General features: G+C 41.0%; 1 protein-coding gene across 2 annotated transcripts; it reads left to right on the forward strand.

Annotated features, from left to right (window-relative positions):
- Positions 1-309: 309 nt before the first annotated feature.
- On the forward strand, positions 310-17,054 carry LOC116726427 (epoxide hydrolase 4-like). Of its 2 annotated transcripts, none has more exons than XM_032573152.1 (7): positions 310-949; positions 3,700-3,785; positions 5,412-5,569; positions 10,507-10,635; positions 11,087-11,131; positions 12,442-12,590; positions 16,082-17,054. In XM_032573152.1, exons 1-7 carry the CDS (start codon positions 707-709, stop codon positions 16,403-16,405), a joined length of 1,134 nt encoding a protein of 377 aa, XP_032429043.1. In that variant the 5' UTR covers positions 310-706; the 3' UTR covers positions 16,406-17,054. The 2 variants fall into 2 exon arrangements, with proteins under 2 accessions (XP_032429043.1, XP_032429044.1); XM_032573153.1 differs by having other exon boundaries at positions 316-949; positions 11,028-11,131.
- Positions 17,055-17,352: the final 298 nt, after the last annotated feature.

A 17,352-nucleotide genomic window follows, 5' to 3' on the forward strand; every position in this document is an offset into this window, starting at 1 on the left:
ATGTGGCATTCTTTAATGTTAGAGGAATTCACTGAACGCTGAGTGCAGCCTCTTCTTTTTACAAATGTCCTGGATCACATTTGACCTCTAACTTCATATTTTTAGTACACCCGTATTGATTATTTCAAATAGATCATTACAACCCCAGCCATCATGTCATGGCTTATGTATATGAAACTGCCTGGTGAGACGTTTGAAAAATAACTTGGTAAATCCAGAGCAGCTGATTGCATTCTAAGCACGCAGGCTGTGTTGTCATTGCGGTGTTGTTACCATAGCAGCGACGTGACGCCATACCGTTTTGCAGTGATTTTTCTGGACTTCCTCTCTCTACCCTGAAAAAAGCGCCGTCTTTTCTCGGCTGCGATGAAAACAAAGGAAAATAACCCAGGATTCTCCGCCGCTAACGGGTTACTGGCTGACATTTGGTCCGTCCTTCCCTGTCGGGCAGCACCGCGTCCCGCTAAACCACCGCCGGTGTCACACGCAAGCGCGAAAATCTGACGTGACGCTCGTGCCACAGTCCCATTCAGCCGCTCGTCGGGACCCTCCCTTCAGACAGTCGTGCGTATGAGCTGGTAGCGAGACAACTGCCTCCCTCCTCCGACCCCTCCCCCGGAGCTGTGGTTTAACACCAGCCGGCAGGTTAACGGAAGGAAATCAATAGGCAAAGCGACCTGGATTGATTTCCTGCGGCAATGCGAAGATGGCGAGAGTCCTTAACAACTTGCTGTTATTTCTGATCAGACTTGCGCTGAAAATCAGAGTTTGGGGATACTGGACGCTGATCTACGGTTATTGTGCTCTCTGCACCACCGCAGCCCTGCTGAAACTTTGCTGGAACATCGTGCTGAGACCGACAACAACCTTCCAATGGGGGATACGTGAAACTCCCCCGGCTTGTCTGAATGACACGTCCTTGGGAACTCATTGTTATGTTAGGATCAAGGTAAGACGCGCGCGCCGTCTCGCGCCCGAGCTGGAACTCATTGTGTTTGAGTCCCTCGCGCGTGTGTTCACGTGTGCTCGCACACCTTTTTCGCCCCCTTCCGCACCCCCTCTTTCTTTCGCTCTCCCTCTCTCTCTTTCTCTCTCTCTTTTTTTTTTTTTAACCCCACCCCCCCTCCCGCTGCGTCGCGTCGTGACAAGCCGGACAGGGCCTGGTTCAGTTGAGCCGAATCGTGAAGCGGTCTCTTGTTGTTGTGTTGTTGGCTTGGCGGAGCTCAGGTGGCGGTGCTGAAAGAACAGCTCCTCCGCCTCACCACTCCGCTTGCAGCGGGGCTGCAACCTGCCTCCAAACAACCAACCTACAGCTACAGGACGTGTTAAAACGATTATGTAATTTAGTATGTTGGTCACTAAATCCTCCCGCAACAAAAACATACAGTGTGTAGGAGAGTTTTCACCCCCCCCTAGTAATCTGTCACAAGTACAAGCAGAACTCGGGATTCAGCTGCAGACTGTGTTCACTGCGTGTTTTAACAGCTGATCTGGGACTTTGTTGATAATCCGTTGAGCAGTTCTGCCCAAAGAAGTGCTTCACCTCTTTTATGTTTTGCAAATAAAATACTGATCTGTAGAATCAATATATTCAAGTGAAAATACATAATGCAGATAGCAGTAAAATGAAACTACTGATTGTTGAGGGGAGGCTCCAATTTGAAAACGACACACTGCTTTGATCCATAAACATGATTTGCTCTTGTGACCTCTGACCCTCCGATGTTGGTTTTGTCAGTGTAAAGTTCACTGGAGATTTGTTTTGGACTTGAAGTGCTGCAGTCGAGATGATGCCCTGTGTTCCTCTGCCTGTTCTTTTTCCCAAACAGCTGAATCTAGTTCAAATGTTTCTGTGCTGCACTACAATGCCTTTCAAAAGTATCCACACCCGTCGGATTTCCTATGTTTTGTCACTTTACAACCTGATACAGTAATGTATTTTACTGAGACTTTATGTAACATACCAGATAAAGTAGTGCCAATTTGTAAATAGCATTTTTCAATTTTTCCAAACCTAGTTGTTCTATCTGTATGTTTAGGTCAGGAGGGCAGCTACTGTCTGAGGTGTATGGAGACACATTAGCACCGCTATACACATGTAGCTACAGCACAGTTGCAAGAGTTGATTTTACTAGTAATTTAAGATAACCTGAATATTTAGAAGTTTGATAGACTGAAATTGCTACCTACTGTCTGTCAACCACTTTGAAAAGTTTTTTTCATACTGTGACATCTTTCATCGTCCCTCTTCTGTTTTTTGTTTTCTCCTGAGAGCTTTCATTTCTGCTTCTCCGTCTTTACCTGCCTGTCATCAGATAACTCTACTCAAATGATGATACTAAAAAAAAAAAAATCAAGCAAAAGCATGTTCTCAAGTTTGATTTTTTTTTTTTTCCCACCATTTTCTTGGCGCCCTCGCTATCACAGCACCCTGCCTTTTGCACAATGACCATAAACTGTAGGGTCATCGTCCAGCTAGAAGCTAAGCCTCTTACTGACTCTCAAGTCTTTGCCAATCTTTTAGATACTTTCTTCCAGGATTTACCTATATTTAGCGCCATCTATCTTCCCATAAATTCTGAACGAAATTCCGAATAACATTGTTTAAAAGTGAGGGTGGTGTGTTCAGGGGGATGTCTTTTCACATCCCCCTGAACACACTTGTTAGCCCTGTTAGCTTTTTGGCCTCTCGTAGTATTATGTAGGCTGAAAAGTTCTGTTTTGGTCTCAACAAAGCCTCAAGAAATACCTTTTTTAAGTTATGTTGTAAAACACACACTAACCTTTTCACTCAAACAGGCATTATTGACAGGTGGATCAGAGACACAGATAATTAAAAAGCGTATCTCCTTCTTTCTTCTTGAATCTACAACAAAAGGTTATGGGAAAACAAAAGGCACAGGTGGATGTAAAGTGATTTAAAGCTACAGTATGTCACATTTTACAAAATATGTTTTTGTCACCATGTCCTGACAATATGTTATGAGACAGATAATCTGTGAAAAAAAATCAAGCTCCTCCACCTCCTCCCAGTGCTACTGCTGTCTACAAAAATGCGCCTCCCCGGTCAAAAAGCCTGGAGGAAGGACTTCGCGCTGTCTATTAACCTTCTGTACGCTGCTCAATGTGCTAGAGGAGGGAAAAAAACGTACAGAACTGTTTATGCACCTTCATCTATGCTCACTAGCATTATCATTTGTGTAGCAAGCAGCAGAGGGTGAGCACAAGAGTGATTGCCAGCACTAAGCACCTCCTCCTGGTTCTGATTGGTTGGTTCACGACATAATGATCATTTTAACAAATATGTAAAAAACATATACATTTTTAAAATAAAAGTTACAAACTACAGCTGTAACCCTCGTGACATAGTTGAGAAGTAAATGCAAAGACAGAATTCAACCATAAGGAGCTGCCTACAGATTTATCTTGATCATAATTTTTTGTGTTGTAGATTGACACCTATCCCAAGGCGCATTAATCTTTTCAGTGAAATATATTCAACTCGTCCACCTCAGATGACATGCTTTATTTCCTTAGGAGGCGCGCGTGCGCTTACCGCTTTAACATTAGCTGATGCTCAGTTTTTCACTCGAGGTACAGTAAATCATGAAATGCTGAGTCGGTATTTTGTGGCTGGGTATGAAGAGGGGGATGAGGTTGTCGCCGCAGGTTTGATTTGTGCGTCTTTCCGTTCTGCAGGAGTCTGGCCTGCGGTTCCACTACGTTGCTGCTGGGGAGAGAGGAAAGCCCCTCATGCTGTTTTTGCATGGCTTCCCCGAGTTCTGGTAGGTGTAGCAGTGAGAGCACCGCCCCGGGTCCAGCTGCAAACATTTACACTCTGCATTTTGCATACAACATCCATTGACTGTATCACTTCTTCACCGTAAGGCTGCCGCAGCACTGTTTATTATCTGCATTCTGACTTCAGCAAAAATCCATCCCAGTCTTATTCACAGACGTGGATTATAATTGGCTTGGGTGGGATAGTGAGGGGGGTGTTTCAGGATGTCCTTATCCTGAAATGGAAAAAAAAAAAACATCTATATGCTGAGGATTGTGTCCTGGAGTGAAGCCAAAGAGCTATAAGCCTGTCCATATCTATAGGATGTTATGTAGGCTGAGGGCTGAAAAGGGATTCATTTAACAGTAGACAGGAGCAGTTTCTGCTTCACTCTCCATCTCCCTGATTGGGATGATGAACTGAGCTGAAGGTGGTCAGAAAGATGCAGCTCTTCCTTTTTGAAATCTGTTCACTTACTTTTCGAAAGCCAGAGCAGCGTACGGAGGATCGTACAGCAGTACGCATAACCCTGCAACATTCAGGATGTTGTGAGATAGACCAAAACAAAGTAGTGAACAGCTGTAAAAGGATTTAAAGTCAAAAAGTGTCCCATGTGCTTGTATTCAGTCCTAATTTCCTATTCAGTGCAGGTCTGAACTTTGACTGGACCATTCTTATCAATGAATATGGTTTAATCCAGCTGTGTCCCAATTTTTGTCCTGAGGGCCAAGTTAAAAGCTCCCTTTTATTTTGGTAAATGTAAAAATGTATGTGGCGTTCTTTTTTTTTTAAATCTGTTTAAATAATAAACTAAAACATGCAAAACTTTATTGAAGCAAACTAAATTGTTGGAATGTTTAGATGCAAAATATAAAAAAAGGTGGTTTCCTGATTAATGATATTGAAAACCTCCCAAAACTATTCTGTCAAAACTGTCAGGGTTGTTTCCTATTTTCACCACGTGTTTTCAATGAAAGTATAAATAAATATCAATAAATTTGAAAATATGTGTGCAGTTTAGTGATATAAATCACACTTTTTTATATGACTGGATATAAGAATATGTCCAGTATATCCAGTTTATATCCTGCTGAACACATGAGAAATGTGAATGTTTTTCAGCAGCAGTATTTGTGTTTGTAGAGCTGCAGTATGATTGTTGTGTCATGCAGTCAAAGTCATACAGTTACCTAAAAAAAGAAGTAATAAATGGTTTGAATCATCACTTTTATTGTTATCATACCAGTACCACAAAATATTGTGATAAAACTTTAGGTTCATATTGACCATCCCTACAGACCACTAAAGGAAGTACATTTAAAAACATAAATGACGGGGTTAATGAAAAGTATTTGAACTCTGGTGGTAAGACTGCAGGAGTCAGGGAGGAGTTTGGTCAGACCGTCAGTTCCCGAAACCAGGCACAAAAAAAAAAAAGTAAAAGCGACCGCGGACACGGTAAAAAACTCCCAGGGTTCAATGGACTCCGTCTCTTAAAACAGTGGGAGGGTTAATACTTGCTTAAAAGTTATTTTCAAAATCTGACAAGCCCCACTTGAATGGATATTAAAATTTATTTTAAATATGACTACGACCTGACAGAATCACAACCATACATGTTTCTCTTCAGGTTCTCCTGGCGCTACCAGCTGCGTGAGTTCAAGAGCGAGTTCCGTGTGGTGGCTGTGGACATGCGCGGCTACGGCGAATCCGACCTGCCGCTCTCCACGGAGAACTACCAGCTGGACCACCTGGTCACCGACGTGAAAGATATTGTGGAGTACCTGGGTAAGAAGCGCCTCCCTGTAATCTCCAGAGGGCAGGCTGGACGGTGTTGTGACTGTGTCTCAGGTCAAATATAAACTTGTTTATCAGTCTGTGGTCTTTGAACAGCCCTCTGGCCTGCAGCGCACACAGCATGACAAACTTCCTGTGAGTCAGCCTGATGACTCCATCCTAACACAAGCAGGGAGCAAGCTGGAGGCTGTCCTCACACACCACCACCATCATCTGACAATTATCTGACCAGAATAGCTGCTGCCTTTCCCCCCCTCCTTTTACTCTTAAAACTAATGCAGATTTCACACTTTAGCTCCTTTTTAAGGTTCTATTTAAATCCAACATTGAAGTGTCGCTGAAGATTCAGGTTCTCAGCTGTCACTTCAGAACTAACAGTGTGCTAAGTGGCTACTTTTGCAGTAACTACAAGAAACCTGATCTAATTCGAACGGTCACCTTCTGTTTTTCCTGCAGTTGCTGTTGTTCATTTACACGGAGATGTCTGTATTTGAAGAGGAGACGGAAGCAAAGGTGCTTTTTGGCACATCAGACGTTCCTCCATGTATTTCATATAAACCAGTTACAGAAACTATTTAACCAGTTAAAGAAACACGAGCTTTACATCAATGTCCAGCCCTGACATATTGTTTCGCTTTATCAGAACAATTAGCAGGCGCACACACTTTTACTTTTGCTACATCTCACTACAGAAGGATTTTCTCAGCTTGTCCACCATCTTGAACACTAATGGGCGTTTAGGTTTCAGGGAGTTGATTCAAATCAGTGGCAGGAAGCTGAAAATAAAGCTGATTACAGAGGCTGAAGGTCAAAATGGTTTATCAGCACAATTACAACATTTTGCTGACATCTTCATTTATCAGTTCTTTAGTTGTTGTACCTTGTAGCAGTATTTCATTTTTAATGTGCAAAGTAAGCATAAATTCAACCATTCAAACTTGAAAAAGAAAACATTGAATGTATTCCAGTTAGACTATGGTTGAAAGCCAGTAACATTCATCATATTTCTGATTTTTTTCCATTAACATGAGACAAGCGATGCAAACTTTTGCTTTAGAAAATAAAAATAAATTAAAGTTATTGGAAAAAGAAAGTACACCCTTTGTTTAACCTTTCAGAATATACAGTAAATCCTCTAATCCTCACCTGGTTCTAAATTATTTCAAATTTAAAAGTCAAGCGTGTGAAAATAAACACCAGATCTCACGCTGCTTTTGTCTTTAAACAAAAATGAAAGCAAAATGGAACAGAGGAAGCAGTAATGGGCTGATGCTAAAGTGAAGACATCCTGGGTCATTGTGACTGCAGGAGTTCTACATGTAGACAGTGTCAGGCTGGAAAGACACCGACAGCTTCCTAAGAGAAGCAACTGCTGCTGCACATCAATCTGAGAAGAATTATAAAGATTCTAATACTTCCACAGAATTCAATTCCAATTATTCTTTATACTGAGGAAGATTACTTAAAGGGAGTTTATTATGTAAAATCAACTGTTTTGAGCTTTGAATCATGTTATAGTGTTGTTCCTCCATCATAACTTCTCAGTCCAATGATCCTAAGAACAACATAATGAAGGAGCATTGCTGTGACGATGTGCTGTAGGCGGGGTGGTGGAAAGAGCAGGAGCTTCTTAAAGAGACAGTGGCCCAATTTCAAGGCGTCAAATTGCAAAGTCGAATTTCTTTTAAGTCATATTTGATATATACAGCATTTTAATAACAACTGAAGGTAACACAGTTACTTAAATTGTCCTAGTCTTCCCATGAGTGGACGTCGCTGCAAAACCCAGAGGCAGCTTTTCAACATGAAATGACAGTATGGAAAATGTTGAGTGTTTCTGTACGCTTAAAGTTAGATTTTATCAGAACTGAAAGAAGATGAGCTTTGATTTTGTCATAACTGTAGCTGTGAATGCTGCCTCCTCTGCTGTTGTGCTAAAAGGCTCATTCATAAGTGATGTCTCCTCGCTGACTGTCTCTCGACTGTTACCATAACACAGCATTTCTCCAAAAGTGTAAAAAGTAAAAGAAAACAAATAAAAGAAGTTGAGTTCTTATAAACCCCAGAGAGCCAGAAGGAACCCAGTGTAGCCTCTGCTACTGGTTGCTACTGGTTGATTGGTTTCCTATTTGCAGACAGGCCAGCGCCTGTCCAGAAGCTGAATGTGGATTAAACTCCTCTATTAGCCTGATGTGTTGTCCCTAATCTGAGCCCAGTGAGCAGTTCAGCCTTTGGTGATATCCTCCACAATCTTCGGAGCACATTCTCTGTGAAACATTAAGGAAAGCACTGTTTTATTAAAGTCAGTGATGGCTGGAGGAAGAGCTCTCTGCATTGTTCCTGCTGTCACTGTACGTTACTTCACAGGCTGTGGGGAGTGAAGTGCTCAATAATTTATCCTGCTGTGCAAATCATGCTTGATGGTCACTTAAGCGTGGAAAAAAAAGCTTGCTCTGATTGTACAATACCTGCTGTCCTCTGCTCAGCAACCAACTGAACCAGGGGTCAGCAACCTTTTCCGGTCAAAGAGCCGCTTTTGCCCCCCCACCCCCCCCGCTACAAAATTAAACTCGAGCCGCACAAGAACTGTTTTCGAATATGTACAACATGAAATGTTTCATTGTGAAAGCTAACGAGTGAAACGAAAATGTATTTCTATTTTCAGATTTTAAAGCACAATGAGTTCTCAACTACAAAAGAAAAAAAAATACTTTTTTGTTGAATGGAGGTGAGACTTTTCCATAAATAAAAAAATGAAGAAAGATAAATAACATAGCTCAATGCTAATGACTTTTAGCCTGCTGTAAATATTATGTGCATATTTTGCATAAGAACGTACAGAAAAAAAAAACAAATCCTAAAATGACCATTTCCTTTTGTACCCATAATCAAAAACATTTCGATTTTGGAGCCGTAGCTCGCAGAGCCCTCAACTAGACTCTAAGAGACGTTGACACGAGCCACACTTCAGTCCAGACCCACTGGTAAAAATCCACATTACAGAGTTGCAAAAGTATTCATACCTCTTTCATATTACAAAGGAAATGTGTTACGTTAACTGATGGAACAACATCAGGCAGAGCATTATGGGTAAAGTGGCACAAAAAATTATACATGGTTTTCAAATTAAAACTACGTTTTCAAGTCCGTAAAACTACGTTTTCAAGTCCGTCCACAGGCTGAATGTGCTTTGACTAAAACCACATCGTCCTGTGTTATCTGGAGGATGATGGGTATCAGAGTGGCGTTCCATTGCTCAGCTGTTGTTTGTAGTTCCATCCCAAATTCATTCAGCTTCTTGCTAATTCCTTATTTTAGAAGAATCTGGTTGTCTTTTGGATCCTTTTGGATCCTTTTTGATCCGTTTGGACAAAGTACAACGCTCCTGCTTCAGGTCTACTTGGATATCCTTCATGCTAGCTTGGATAGCCTCCAGGACTACATTCTTGTTAGATTCACCTGTTGTTGGCTTCATCCCAATTTCCTGACACCAAATCATCTTTATCGTTTTTAAATGTGTTTTTAAAGACAGTTTTGGTTTGCTGTTCCTCATAGGATTATAAATAGAAAAGCTACATAAACTTGATTTTGTCTGCTAACCTGGCAATGTTCGATAAAGTGTCCTCCTCTTCCAACAGTCCCTGACCCAAATAATAAAAATGATTACAAATTCTTTAGAATCGTTCTTTGTAATCACAATAGTGTTACTATTAGTATTACCGCGTCCTTCTTTCGGTAATTCCATAAGGCTAGAGTTTATGGATACAAATTGACACAGGTTGTAAAACTCAATGTATTGTTTTCCTTCTGCTTCGTTGCTATTGACTACTTTGTGTGGGTTTGCCACATAAAATCCCAGTGAAATACACAGAGCTTTGTGTTTGTAATGTGACAGAAGGTGATAGTTAAAGCAGTCGGCTGCTGCTCTCGTCTCCTCCATTAAAAGGGAATGAGCAGGCAGTGATTTGTCTGAAGCAGCGCTGAGACTTTGCTGAGTCGCTGTGAAGGATGTGTGAGCTCGGCGTTGATGGGCGGCTAAATCGTATAAACAGGTGGAAATGGGTCTATCACAGGTTGCTCAGGGGGATTACTCAGTGGGGATGCGAACAGTTATATGATCATTCTGATCCTTTAGTCATGGTCTGCCTCAGCTGTCGGTCATTACAAACTTTAATTAGACAAGAGCAAAGGTTCTTTTAGGGTGGAAGGTGTTACCTGCTATGCTGTACCGTAAAAAAGTGTTTCAGAGGCTATAAAGGGCAAACAGTGTGTGTACTTCTGAAACTACAGTTGAAACCAGAAGTTTACATACGTTTAATTTTTCTGACTATAAGAAGCTACCAAACACTCAGAAAATGTATTTTAATGACATTAATGACATTAATAAATAAAAATCTTAAATATTCTCTCATTTTTGTGGCATTTAGTGAATAGAAATAATTGTAATAATTCTAACTGATCCAAAACAGGAGAAATTTGGTCTGATTTAACTTCAGACAGTGAGGGGAAAAAGGGCGCATTTTGCTTCTTTTTTTTTTTTACAGTGTTTTTAAGCTTCTGGTTCCTATTGCAAGTCCAGACTTTGACTTGGCCACTCCGAGACCTTTATCTTTAAGGTTTTAAGGTGTTGAGCTGTCCAGAGGCTAACTCTGCTCTGCTTCAAATTGTTATCCTGTTACGCAAACCAAGCCGAGGCCAAGTTCTTTTTCTCTTTTCAGATGAAAAAAACATAAAATAAAATTGTTTAAATGATGCTGACTGATGTTATTTGTGTCTAATACTGAAAATGGTTTGATCTGAAATGTTTAAAGTGTGATAAACTAGAAATCTGCATGAGGGAGAGTCTTTATTTATGAGACTATGTCCACATGGTGTAGTTTTGATGAAAAGGAAAATGTTGTGTGTGTGTTTGTTTGTTTCCTTCCAAGGGTACAACAGGTGTTGCCTTGTGGGCCACGACTGGGGTGGAACCATAGCGTGGCTGTTTGCCATACACTACCCTGAGATGGTGACCAAGCTGATAGTCCTGAACTGCCCCCATCCTTCTGTGTTCACAGGTACGATCTCGCCACGAGCACATCCTCATGCGTCGCTCTTCATGCTTCAAAGGAAAACCAATTTTCCCTCGTGCTAATTAGAGAAACTCCAATCTGGCTCGGAATATTACAGGAATTATGATCGTTAATTAGGAGGCGTCATTACTCCGATTGCGTGTCTGCATCTAGCTGGCAAATCTTCCTCTGCCTTTGGGGGAGCAGGATGATGAGGAGCTAATTACAGGGAGGCACGCACAAAGCAAGAACAGCAGGTTTGACTGCAGGAGACGGGGCGGCAAAGTCAAATCCCATCCTCCGCCCTTGCAAGTGTGTGCAAACTTCCCGTTAATTAAAACCAAAAATGAAACGTCTCCCTTGCTCCCCCTCTTGTCTGTCTTCTCTTTCTCCTCCAGACTATGCTCTGCGTCACCCCAGCCAGCTGCTGAAATCCAGCCATTTCTTTTTCTTCCAGCTGCCCCGCTTCCCAGAGCTCATGCTCTCCATCAACGACTTCAAGGTGGGCTTATATGCTTTTCAAGGTCAAGCTTGTGTCTATGTGGGCACACACTTGTGTGTGTGCGTGTAGGGGTGTGTGTGCACTGGCGAATGTCGCACACTGTTGCAGTGTTTGTTTTTCTGTGTCAGTGTCATTGGTAGACATGCACTCCTGTGTACAATCTACAAATACTCACCTAATATTCAAAGTGTCCCCCATTTAATAGGGTTGATACCTTTTTCCCTGATATGTAAATGATCAGAGACAATTTCAGATTTGTCAACAGATTGGATTTCAATTATTTTGCATAAATAGAGCTTCTTAGTGCTGAGGCTGAAGCTGCATTGGCCTCTTTCCTATGAGAGGAAGCTGGTGCCTTATTATCGCCTTATTAAACGGTGCTGCAGTACAGTTTCTGTCCCCTACGACGGAGTGTTAGGGCCAGGCTAAGAATGAAAAAGTAAATTATAAGAATAAAGTCATAATATTATGGGAATAATGTCATAATACTGTGAGAAAAAAGTAGTATGAGAAAAAGTCATAATATTGCTAGAAAAGTCACATGACAACGAAGTTGAAATAATACGAGAATAAATATCTAATAATACAAAAAGTAAAGACAATATTTTAAGAATAAAGTCGTAAAAGTACCAATAGAAAGTCCTAATATTACAAAAATGAATACAGCATTGAAGTCAAAATAATATGACTAGAAACATTTTGCTTAAAGGTTTTAGATTATCTAATAAATGGTGGTATCAGACAAAAACACCCAAAGTTGATTCAAAAATTCAGTTTTTAAAGCTTCCTGAACTTGCAATATCTCCATACATCATTATGGAGGACTTTTGGCTTTTTCTACTTTCAATTCAGCCTCGTTGAAGATCAACTGATCACAAGGGATGAACTCTTCAGCAGCTTTTAAGTTAATTTCACTTAATAAGTGAAATGGTTGTGAATGATGCAGACTGATCATATTTGTGTCTGACATTGAAAATGGTTTGATCTGAAATGTTTTAAGTGTGATCAACTAGAAATCTGCATGAGGGTGAGCCATTTCACTTTTTTTCTTGAATTTTAGAGATCCCTGATGTTTTGGCAGCAGTTTTGATAATCAGCTTTAACAGTGATCCCATATTCAGTCTGAGTTTTTCAGGTTTAGAAGCACAGCATGAGATGCCTGAACTGCAGCTGAAGGTCGTCAGAGCTGATCTCACCTGCGATGCAGCTTCTCTGTCTCACGTTACGGGAACGTCGGCCGTCCTCCTGCAAGTTTTCTGCCGATCAAACGGCACCAGTGTCAGTCTGCTGTCTGTCTGTCTGTCCTGCAGGCCCTCAAAGCCTTGTTCACCAGTCGGAACACCGGGATCGGGAGAAAGGGCCGATGGCTCACTGCAGAGGACTTGGAAGCCTACTTGTATGCACTCTCACAGCCGGGAGCTCTGACAGGAGCTCTCAACTATTACAGGAATGTCTTCAGGTAGGGGGGCTGACTCATATCTCATATCTTTTTTATTTTTCTTTAAATAAAAAAAAAAAAGAAGAAAGATTTGGAGAAAAGTCTTCTAAAGGGTCTGAAAGCATCTGGGGTAACTCGCTGACCTGCCCCACATACACAGTAGCAGGATGCTTTTCAGCCACCGTGACCCGGTTCTGTTGACAAAATGTCACCTGATTGTTTATTGCTTTGTTTAGCCAAACTAACAAACCTTTTAAATGCTCAGAGTCGGACTGTGTCACAGTCCAATATGATAAAACCTTTTGTATCCTTAAAGGGACAGTATTATGTAAAATCCACTTTTTTACATCATGTTCCAATGTTATTCCTTTATCAAAACCATAACTGGAGTGTTCCCTGGATTATTTCATGCTTGTTTGAGTAATCCTTTAATCTCCATGGCAACCATTCACCTGTGCAAAACGCCTGGTTGGACCTAGCTGCAGTTTCCAAGCTTCTAAGCTCTGCCTCACAGAGCACACCTCCCCCACGACTTCCCCTCTCAGGTCCTTCAGACTAGCCAGCAGCAATTAGCAAACAACTGGTGAACCTGCACATCTGCTGAGTTCAGCATTAGAGCTACAGTACCTCTCAGTGCAACGCTGGTAGAAACATTATCAAAAGGTTTAAAGAGTGGCCATGTTTTGATGACTTCCTGCAGGCGGAGTTTCATAATAAGCAGGAGTTTTTAAAGATACAGCTGCCCAATTTCAAGGAGTTTAAATTTTAAAGTTAAATTTCTTTTAAGTCATATTTAATATGTATAGCAGTAGTTACTTGATTGTCCTATAAAATACTACTGAAAGATGCCTAATGCTGCCCCTTTAAACCATATTTCTGATGTCTGCTGTGAAATTTTTAAATATTTTGGAGTAATTACCATTTTAAAAAGGTTTAACCGCTTTAGTTAAAGTGCTTGTCACAAAATCTACAACCACAAAGTAGTGCATGACTGGGAAGCAGGAGAAAAATATGGTTTTCAAAACTTTCTTCATTGTAAGATACAGTAAACTCAATGAGATTGGATGGAGAACATCTGCAAACATTTATTTATTTTCTGGTCTGCCAACAGATTTCCCATTTGGTTTAACTCTTGTCTGTAACTGTACCATTGTAACAGAGGAACATACTGTACAGGGAACAGCTGCATTTATACTGAGACTTAATACCAGTGGACTTTTCTGACTAATTAGAGGACTTCTCAACATAGCAGGGTTTAGTCTTACTGACTCGTTTGTGTGTTCATTGAACAAATTTATTTCTATAGCAACAAGAAAGTTAAAAGTGCTTTTCACCATAAAAACATAATACAGTGACCTATTAAACATTATATTTTGACATGCAAAATTATCACGCAAATATACCTCAAATATATTGAGCAAAGTTCTTTGACCTTTCACATCTAAACAGGTGGGGGTTTAGCTTTGATTTAATTGAACTCAGTGTTTCAGCAGTTTTGCAGTTTTGTGGAAGTTTGTTCCAGTTTAGAGGAGCATAAAAACTGAATGCTGCTTCTCCATGTTTGGTTCTGAGTCTAGGGAGTTATGCAACATGTGCTCCACTTCACGATTATGCTCTACTTTGTGTTGGCCCACTACATAAAATTTCAAGTAAATACATTATTACAATTTGTGCTTGTACTGTTGCTAAATGTGCAACAATTCATGGTGTAAAATCTACTTATCTGGTAAGTCACCTGCGACAAAGGAATGAGTGACTATGATTCTTTATAATCAAATAGCGTATCCGAACTAGCTTCAACTCAGGAGGAGCAAGGGAAACACTGTGTTGAACAAAACACATATTTATTACACATTCTGACAATAACACGAGCAGAACAAAATAGTCAATGCTACTACTAGTCCTAAGTCAAGTCAGTCAAGTTCAAGAGTTTTTTTTTCCCTTTGATTTGTTTTCAGTTCCGTTCAGTTTTCAGATCTGGATGTCATACTGTAGCTACCCGGGCAGCGTTAATATGTGCAATCCCACCAATCAAGTGGAACAGAAGAAGGTTCTTCTTTGGCATCGTCGTGGACACAACGTGAATCCGCTCTTTTGGATCCTGGCTCGCCGTTCTTCATGTCTCTCAACACACACACAAAAAAACAGCCTCCATGTAGCAGAAACATCTTTCACTATAGTGTCATATACAATTTTAAGTCACTTCAGTGAAAGTTTAACTCCTCACTCCGTGTAGATACAATTATTTCCAGCTGTGATGAATAAATTTAGTCTTTTAGCTCAACAAAACATCCCGACATAATATTCACTGAATTGACATCAATATCTTCTTTTCAGCACTCTTAAATCCGTACAGTGGAATGAATAACAACTCACTGTCACTACTTCATCAGTATCAGCATTTCAAAGAGAAAAGGCGCAACATCAGCAGAATAGCCTTTGTGAGTTAGCCATAATAAGCATTGCTAATTCACATACAAAACATCATGTAGAGAACATCTAGAGAAAATCTATTTCTATTTCGGAGAAATAGAAACACACAAGACACACGTTTTAAAAACAATCTGTATAAATTAGCAATAGTATCTAAAAATAGATTCTATTTTTAGATGACAGTATCTAAAAATACTATCATCGCTGACACAAGTCTACCAAATATCTGCATCATCCTGCAGCTTTCTTTAATAAACTATCCACTTCTGTTAGCTGAAAGGAGGAACAGGGAAGAATATTGAAGGGCATGTACTGTTTTTTTTTTTTTTTTTACATGCGAACTGTGCGTGCATGACTGGGCAGGCCATCTGCTCCCTTCTCAAGCAACGAGCTTCCTCAGAATGGCTTTCATCTGCTCACATGAAAGAAATTGTTCTGACCCATGACCACCAGGGATGTAAATATCAACGTACAGTCATTCATTATTCATCCAATCATTTCATATGTATTGATTAACCCTATAATGATGTAGCTGAAAACACACTGTGTGGGATTTCACTACCACTATAGTGCAGATAATATAAACAGGAGCATTTCAGTTGTTCAGGATCTACTGGGCCTGTTTCAGGCGAGCTCAGAAGTCTCAACTCAAAAGGAGTTGAGACTTTTTTCTAGAGCTGTGTGGCCTCCTGACCGGAGACCATCTCCTTTGTTCCTTGTTGTTTTCGTGCCAGCTCTACTGCAGTTTGGTTCACTTCTGGCTGCAGTGTGAACGTAGCTTTAGTAGTGTGTGATTTTTAACACACTGCTTGAACGCCCCCCCACCCCCAAACATTTCAGAAGGGCACTTTTAGTCTGAAGTTAAAACGGCCTGTGCTCTAGCACCACCTAGTGTCTATCTGTGCACATCCCTGTTCTTACCTACCTATTTCAATGGCATACATTGAAGTTTGCAGGTTTAATGTGAGAGAATGTGAAAACATTTAAGGAGTATGAATATTTCTACAAAACAATTTCTTTTTTTCTTCTTCTTCTTCCACATGTCAGCTAAAGTGTAACTTGTATCTGTTTGTCTCCAGCTCGCTCCCTCTGAGCCACAAGCACGTCAGGTCTCCGGTGCTGCTGCTGTGGGGAGAGCGGGACGCATTCCTGGAGCAGGAGATGGCCGAGGCGTGCCGCCTCTACATCAGGAATCACTTCCGTCTCAATATCATATCCGGGGCCAGCCACTGGCTGCAGCAGGACCAGCCCGACATTGTCAACACCCTCATATGGACCTTCCTGAAGGAGGGAGAGGGACGCAAAAGCTACAGGAACTAAACCCGCACCGCACCCCCTTCCCCCTCCCTTCGTCTCCCCCCAACACCCACCTTGCACCGTCCCCACTCTCCCGGAAGCCTTGAATATGCCTGTGATACCAAGCAACATAGTGATGATGCAATCATTCTTTACATTTTTTCACATTTTAGATATATTTTTTAAAAAAAGAAGTCAGCGAAGAAGAAGGAGAGAATCAAAGCACACCTGTCACTCAAGAGGAGAGGACACATGTTTTAAGATACTTTTTGCACATGACAGCAACGTATCCGCCTTAAAAGTTTTGTCGCTTTCAGCATTACAAATGTGTGGCGAAATCTTTTTATTTATTTATTTGTTTGTTTGTTTGTTTTTCTTTGTGACCTGTATTGTGTGGTGCCTTTTAACTTTGGGACGCCCCGGGGCGTCGCGGCGTGTCGTTGTCCACTGTTCTCGTGTCGCTCAGCTGTATTTCGGGCTCAGTTCTCTGGGAGTCCCCCGCCTCCCAGGGCTCTTTGTTTATCAGGTAGTGTTTGTCAAAATGGAGGTTTCTTTTTTTAGTATTTTATTCTTTTTTCTCCCTCGGAGATCTGCTCAAACATAGAGAATGTTAACTTGATCTTCCTGTAGAGAAATGTTAAGTGACGGTTGCCTATTGTATTATTTTGTATCTCTTCCTACACACTGCATTTTGAAACTCACTGAGCCAGCTCGATACCGTTTGATTTTCTAAATAAACTGAATAAGTGTCTGTCAGACTGCAATGCTTCTTCGCATTTTCAGCCTATTTTTGGGTGACTATTGTCGTCGGGTGTTTGAAGCTATAAACAGAATCTCATGCTCTATGTTTTTGCGCTTGTAGCTGTCTCACCAGCAGTCACTGTAAGCTTTTACACAGAGGAGATGGGGGGGGGGGGAAAAAGAGCAGAGGAGGCTTTACTAAATTTATCAGAGTCGAGTGACGCAGCAGTTTGAAGCTTTTTCTGCAGAACAAACGTCTGGATAGTTGATATTTATAACTTTCCTCTGTGCCAAAGAAAAATGCTGATGTAGA

The sequence above is a fragment of the Xiphophorus hellerii genome, chromosome 9, assembly GCF_003331165.1.
Source record: "Xiphophorus hellerii strain 12219 chromosome 9, Xiphophorus_hellerii-4.1, whole genome shotgun sequence".
In the NCBI taxonomy this organism is placed as follows: domain Eukaryota; kingdom Metazoa; phylum Chordata; class Actinopteri; order Cyprinodontiformes; family Poeciliidae; genus Xiphophorus; species Xiphophorus hellerii.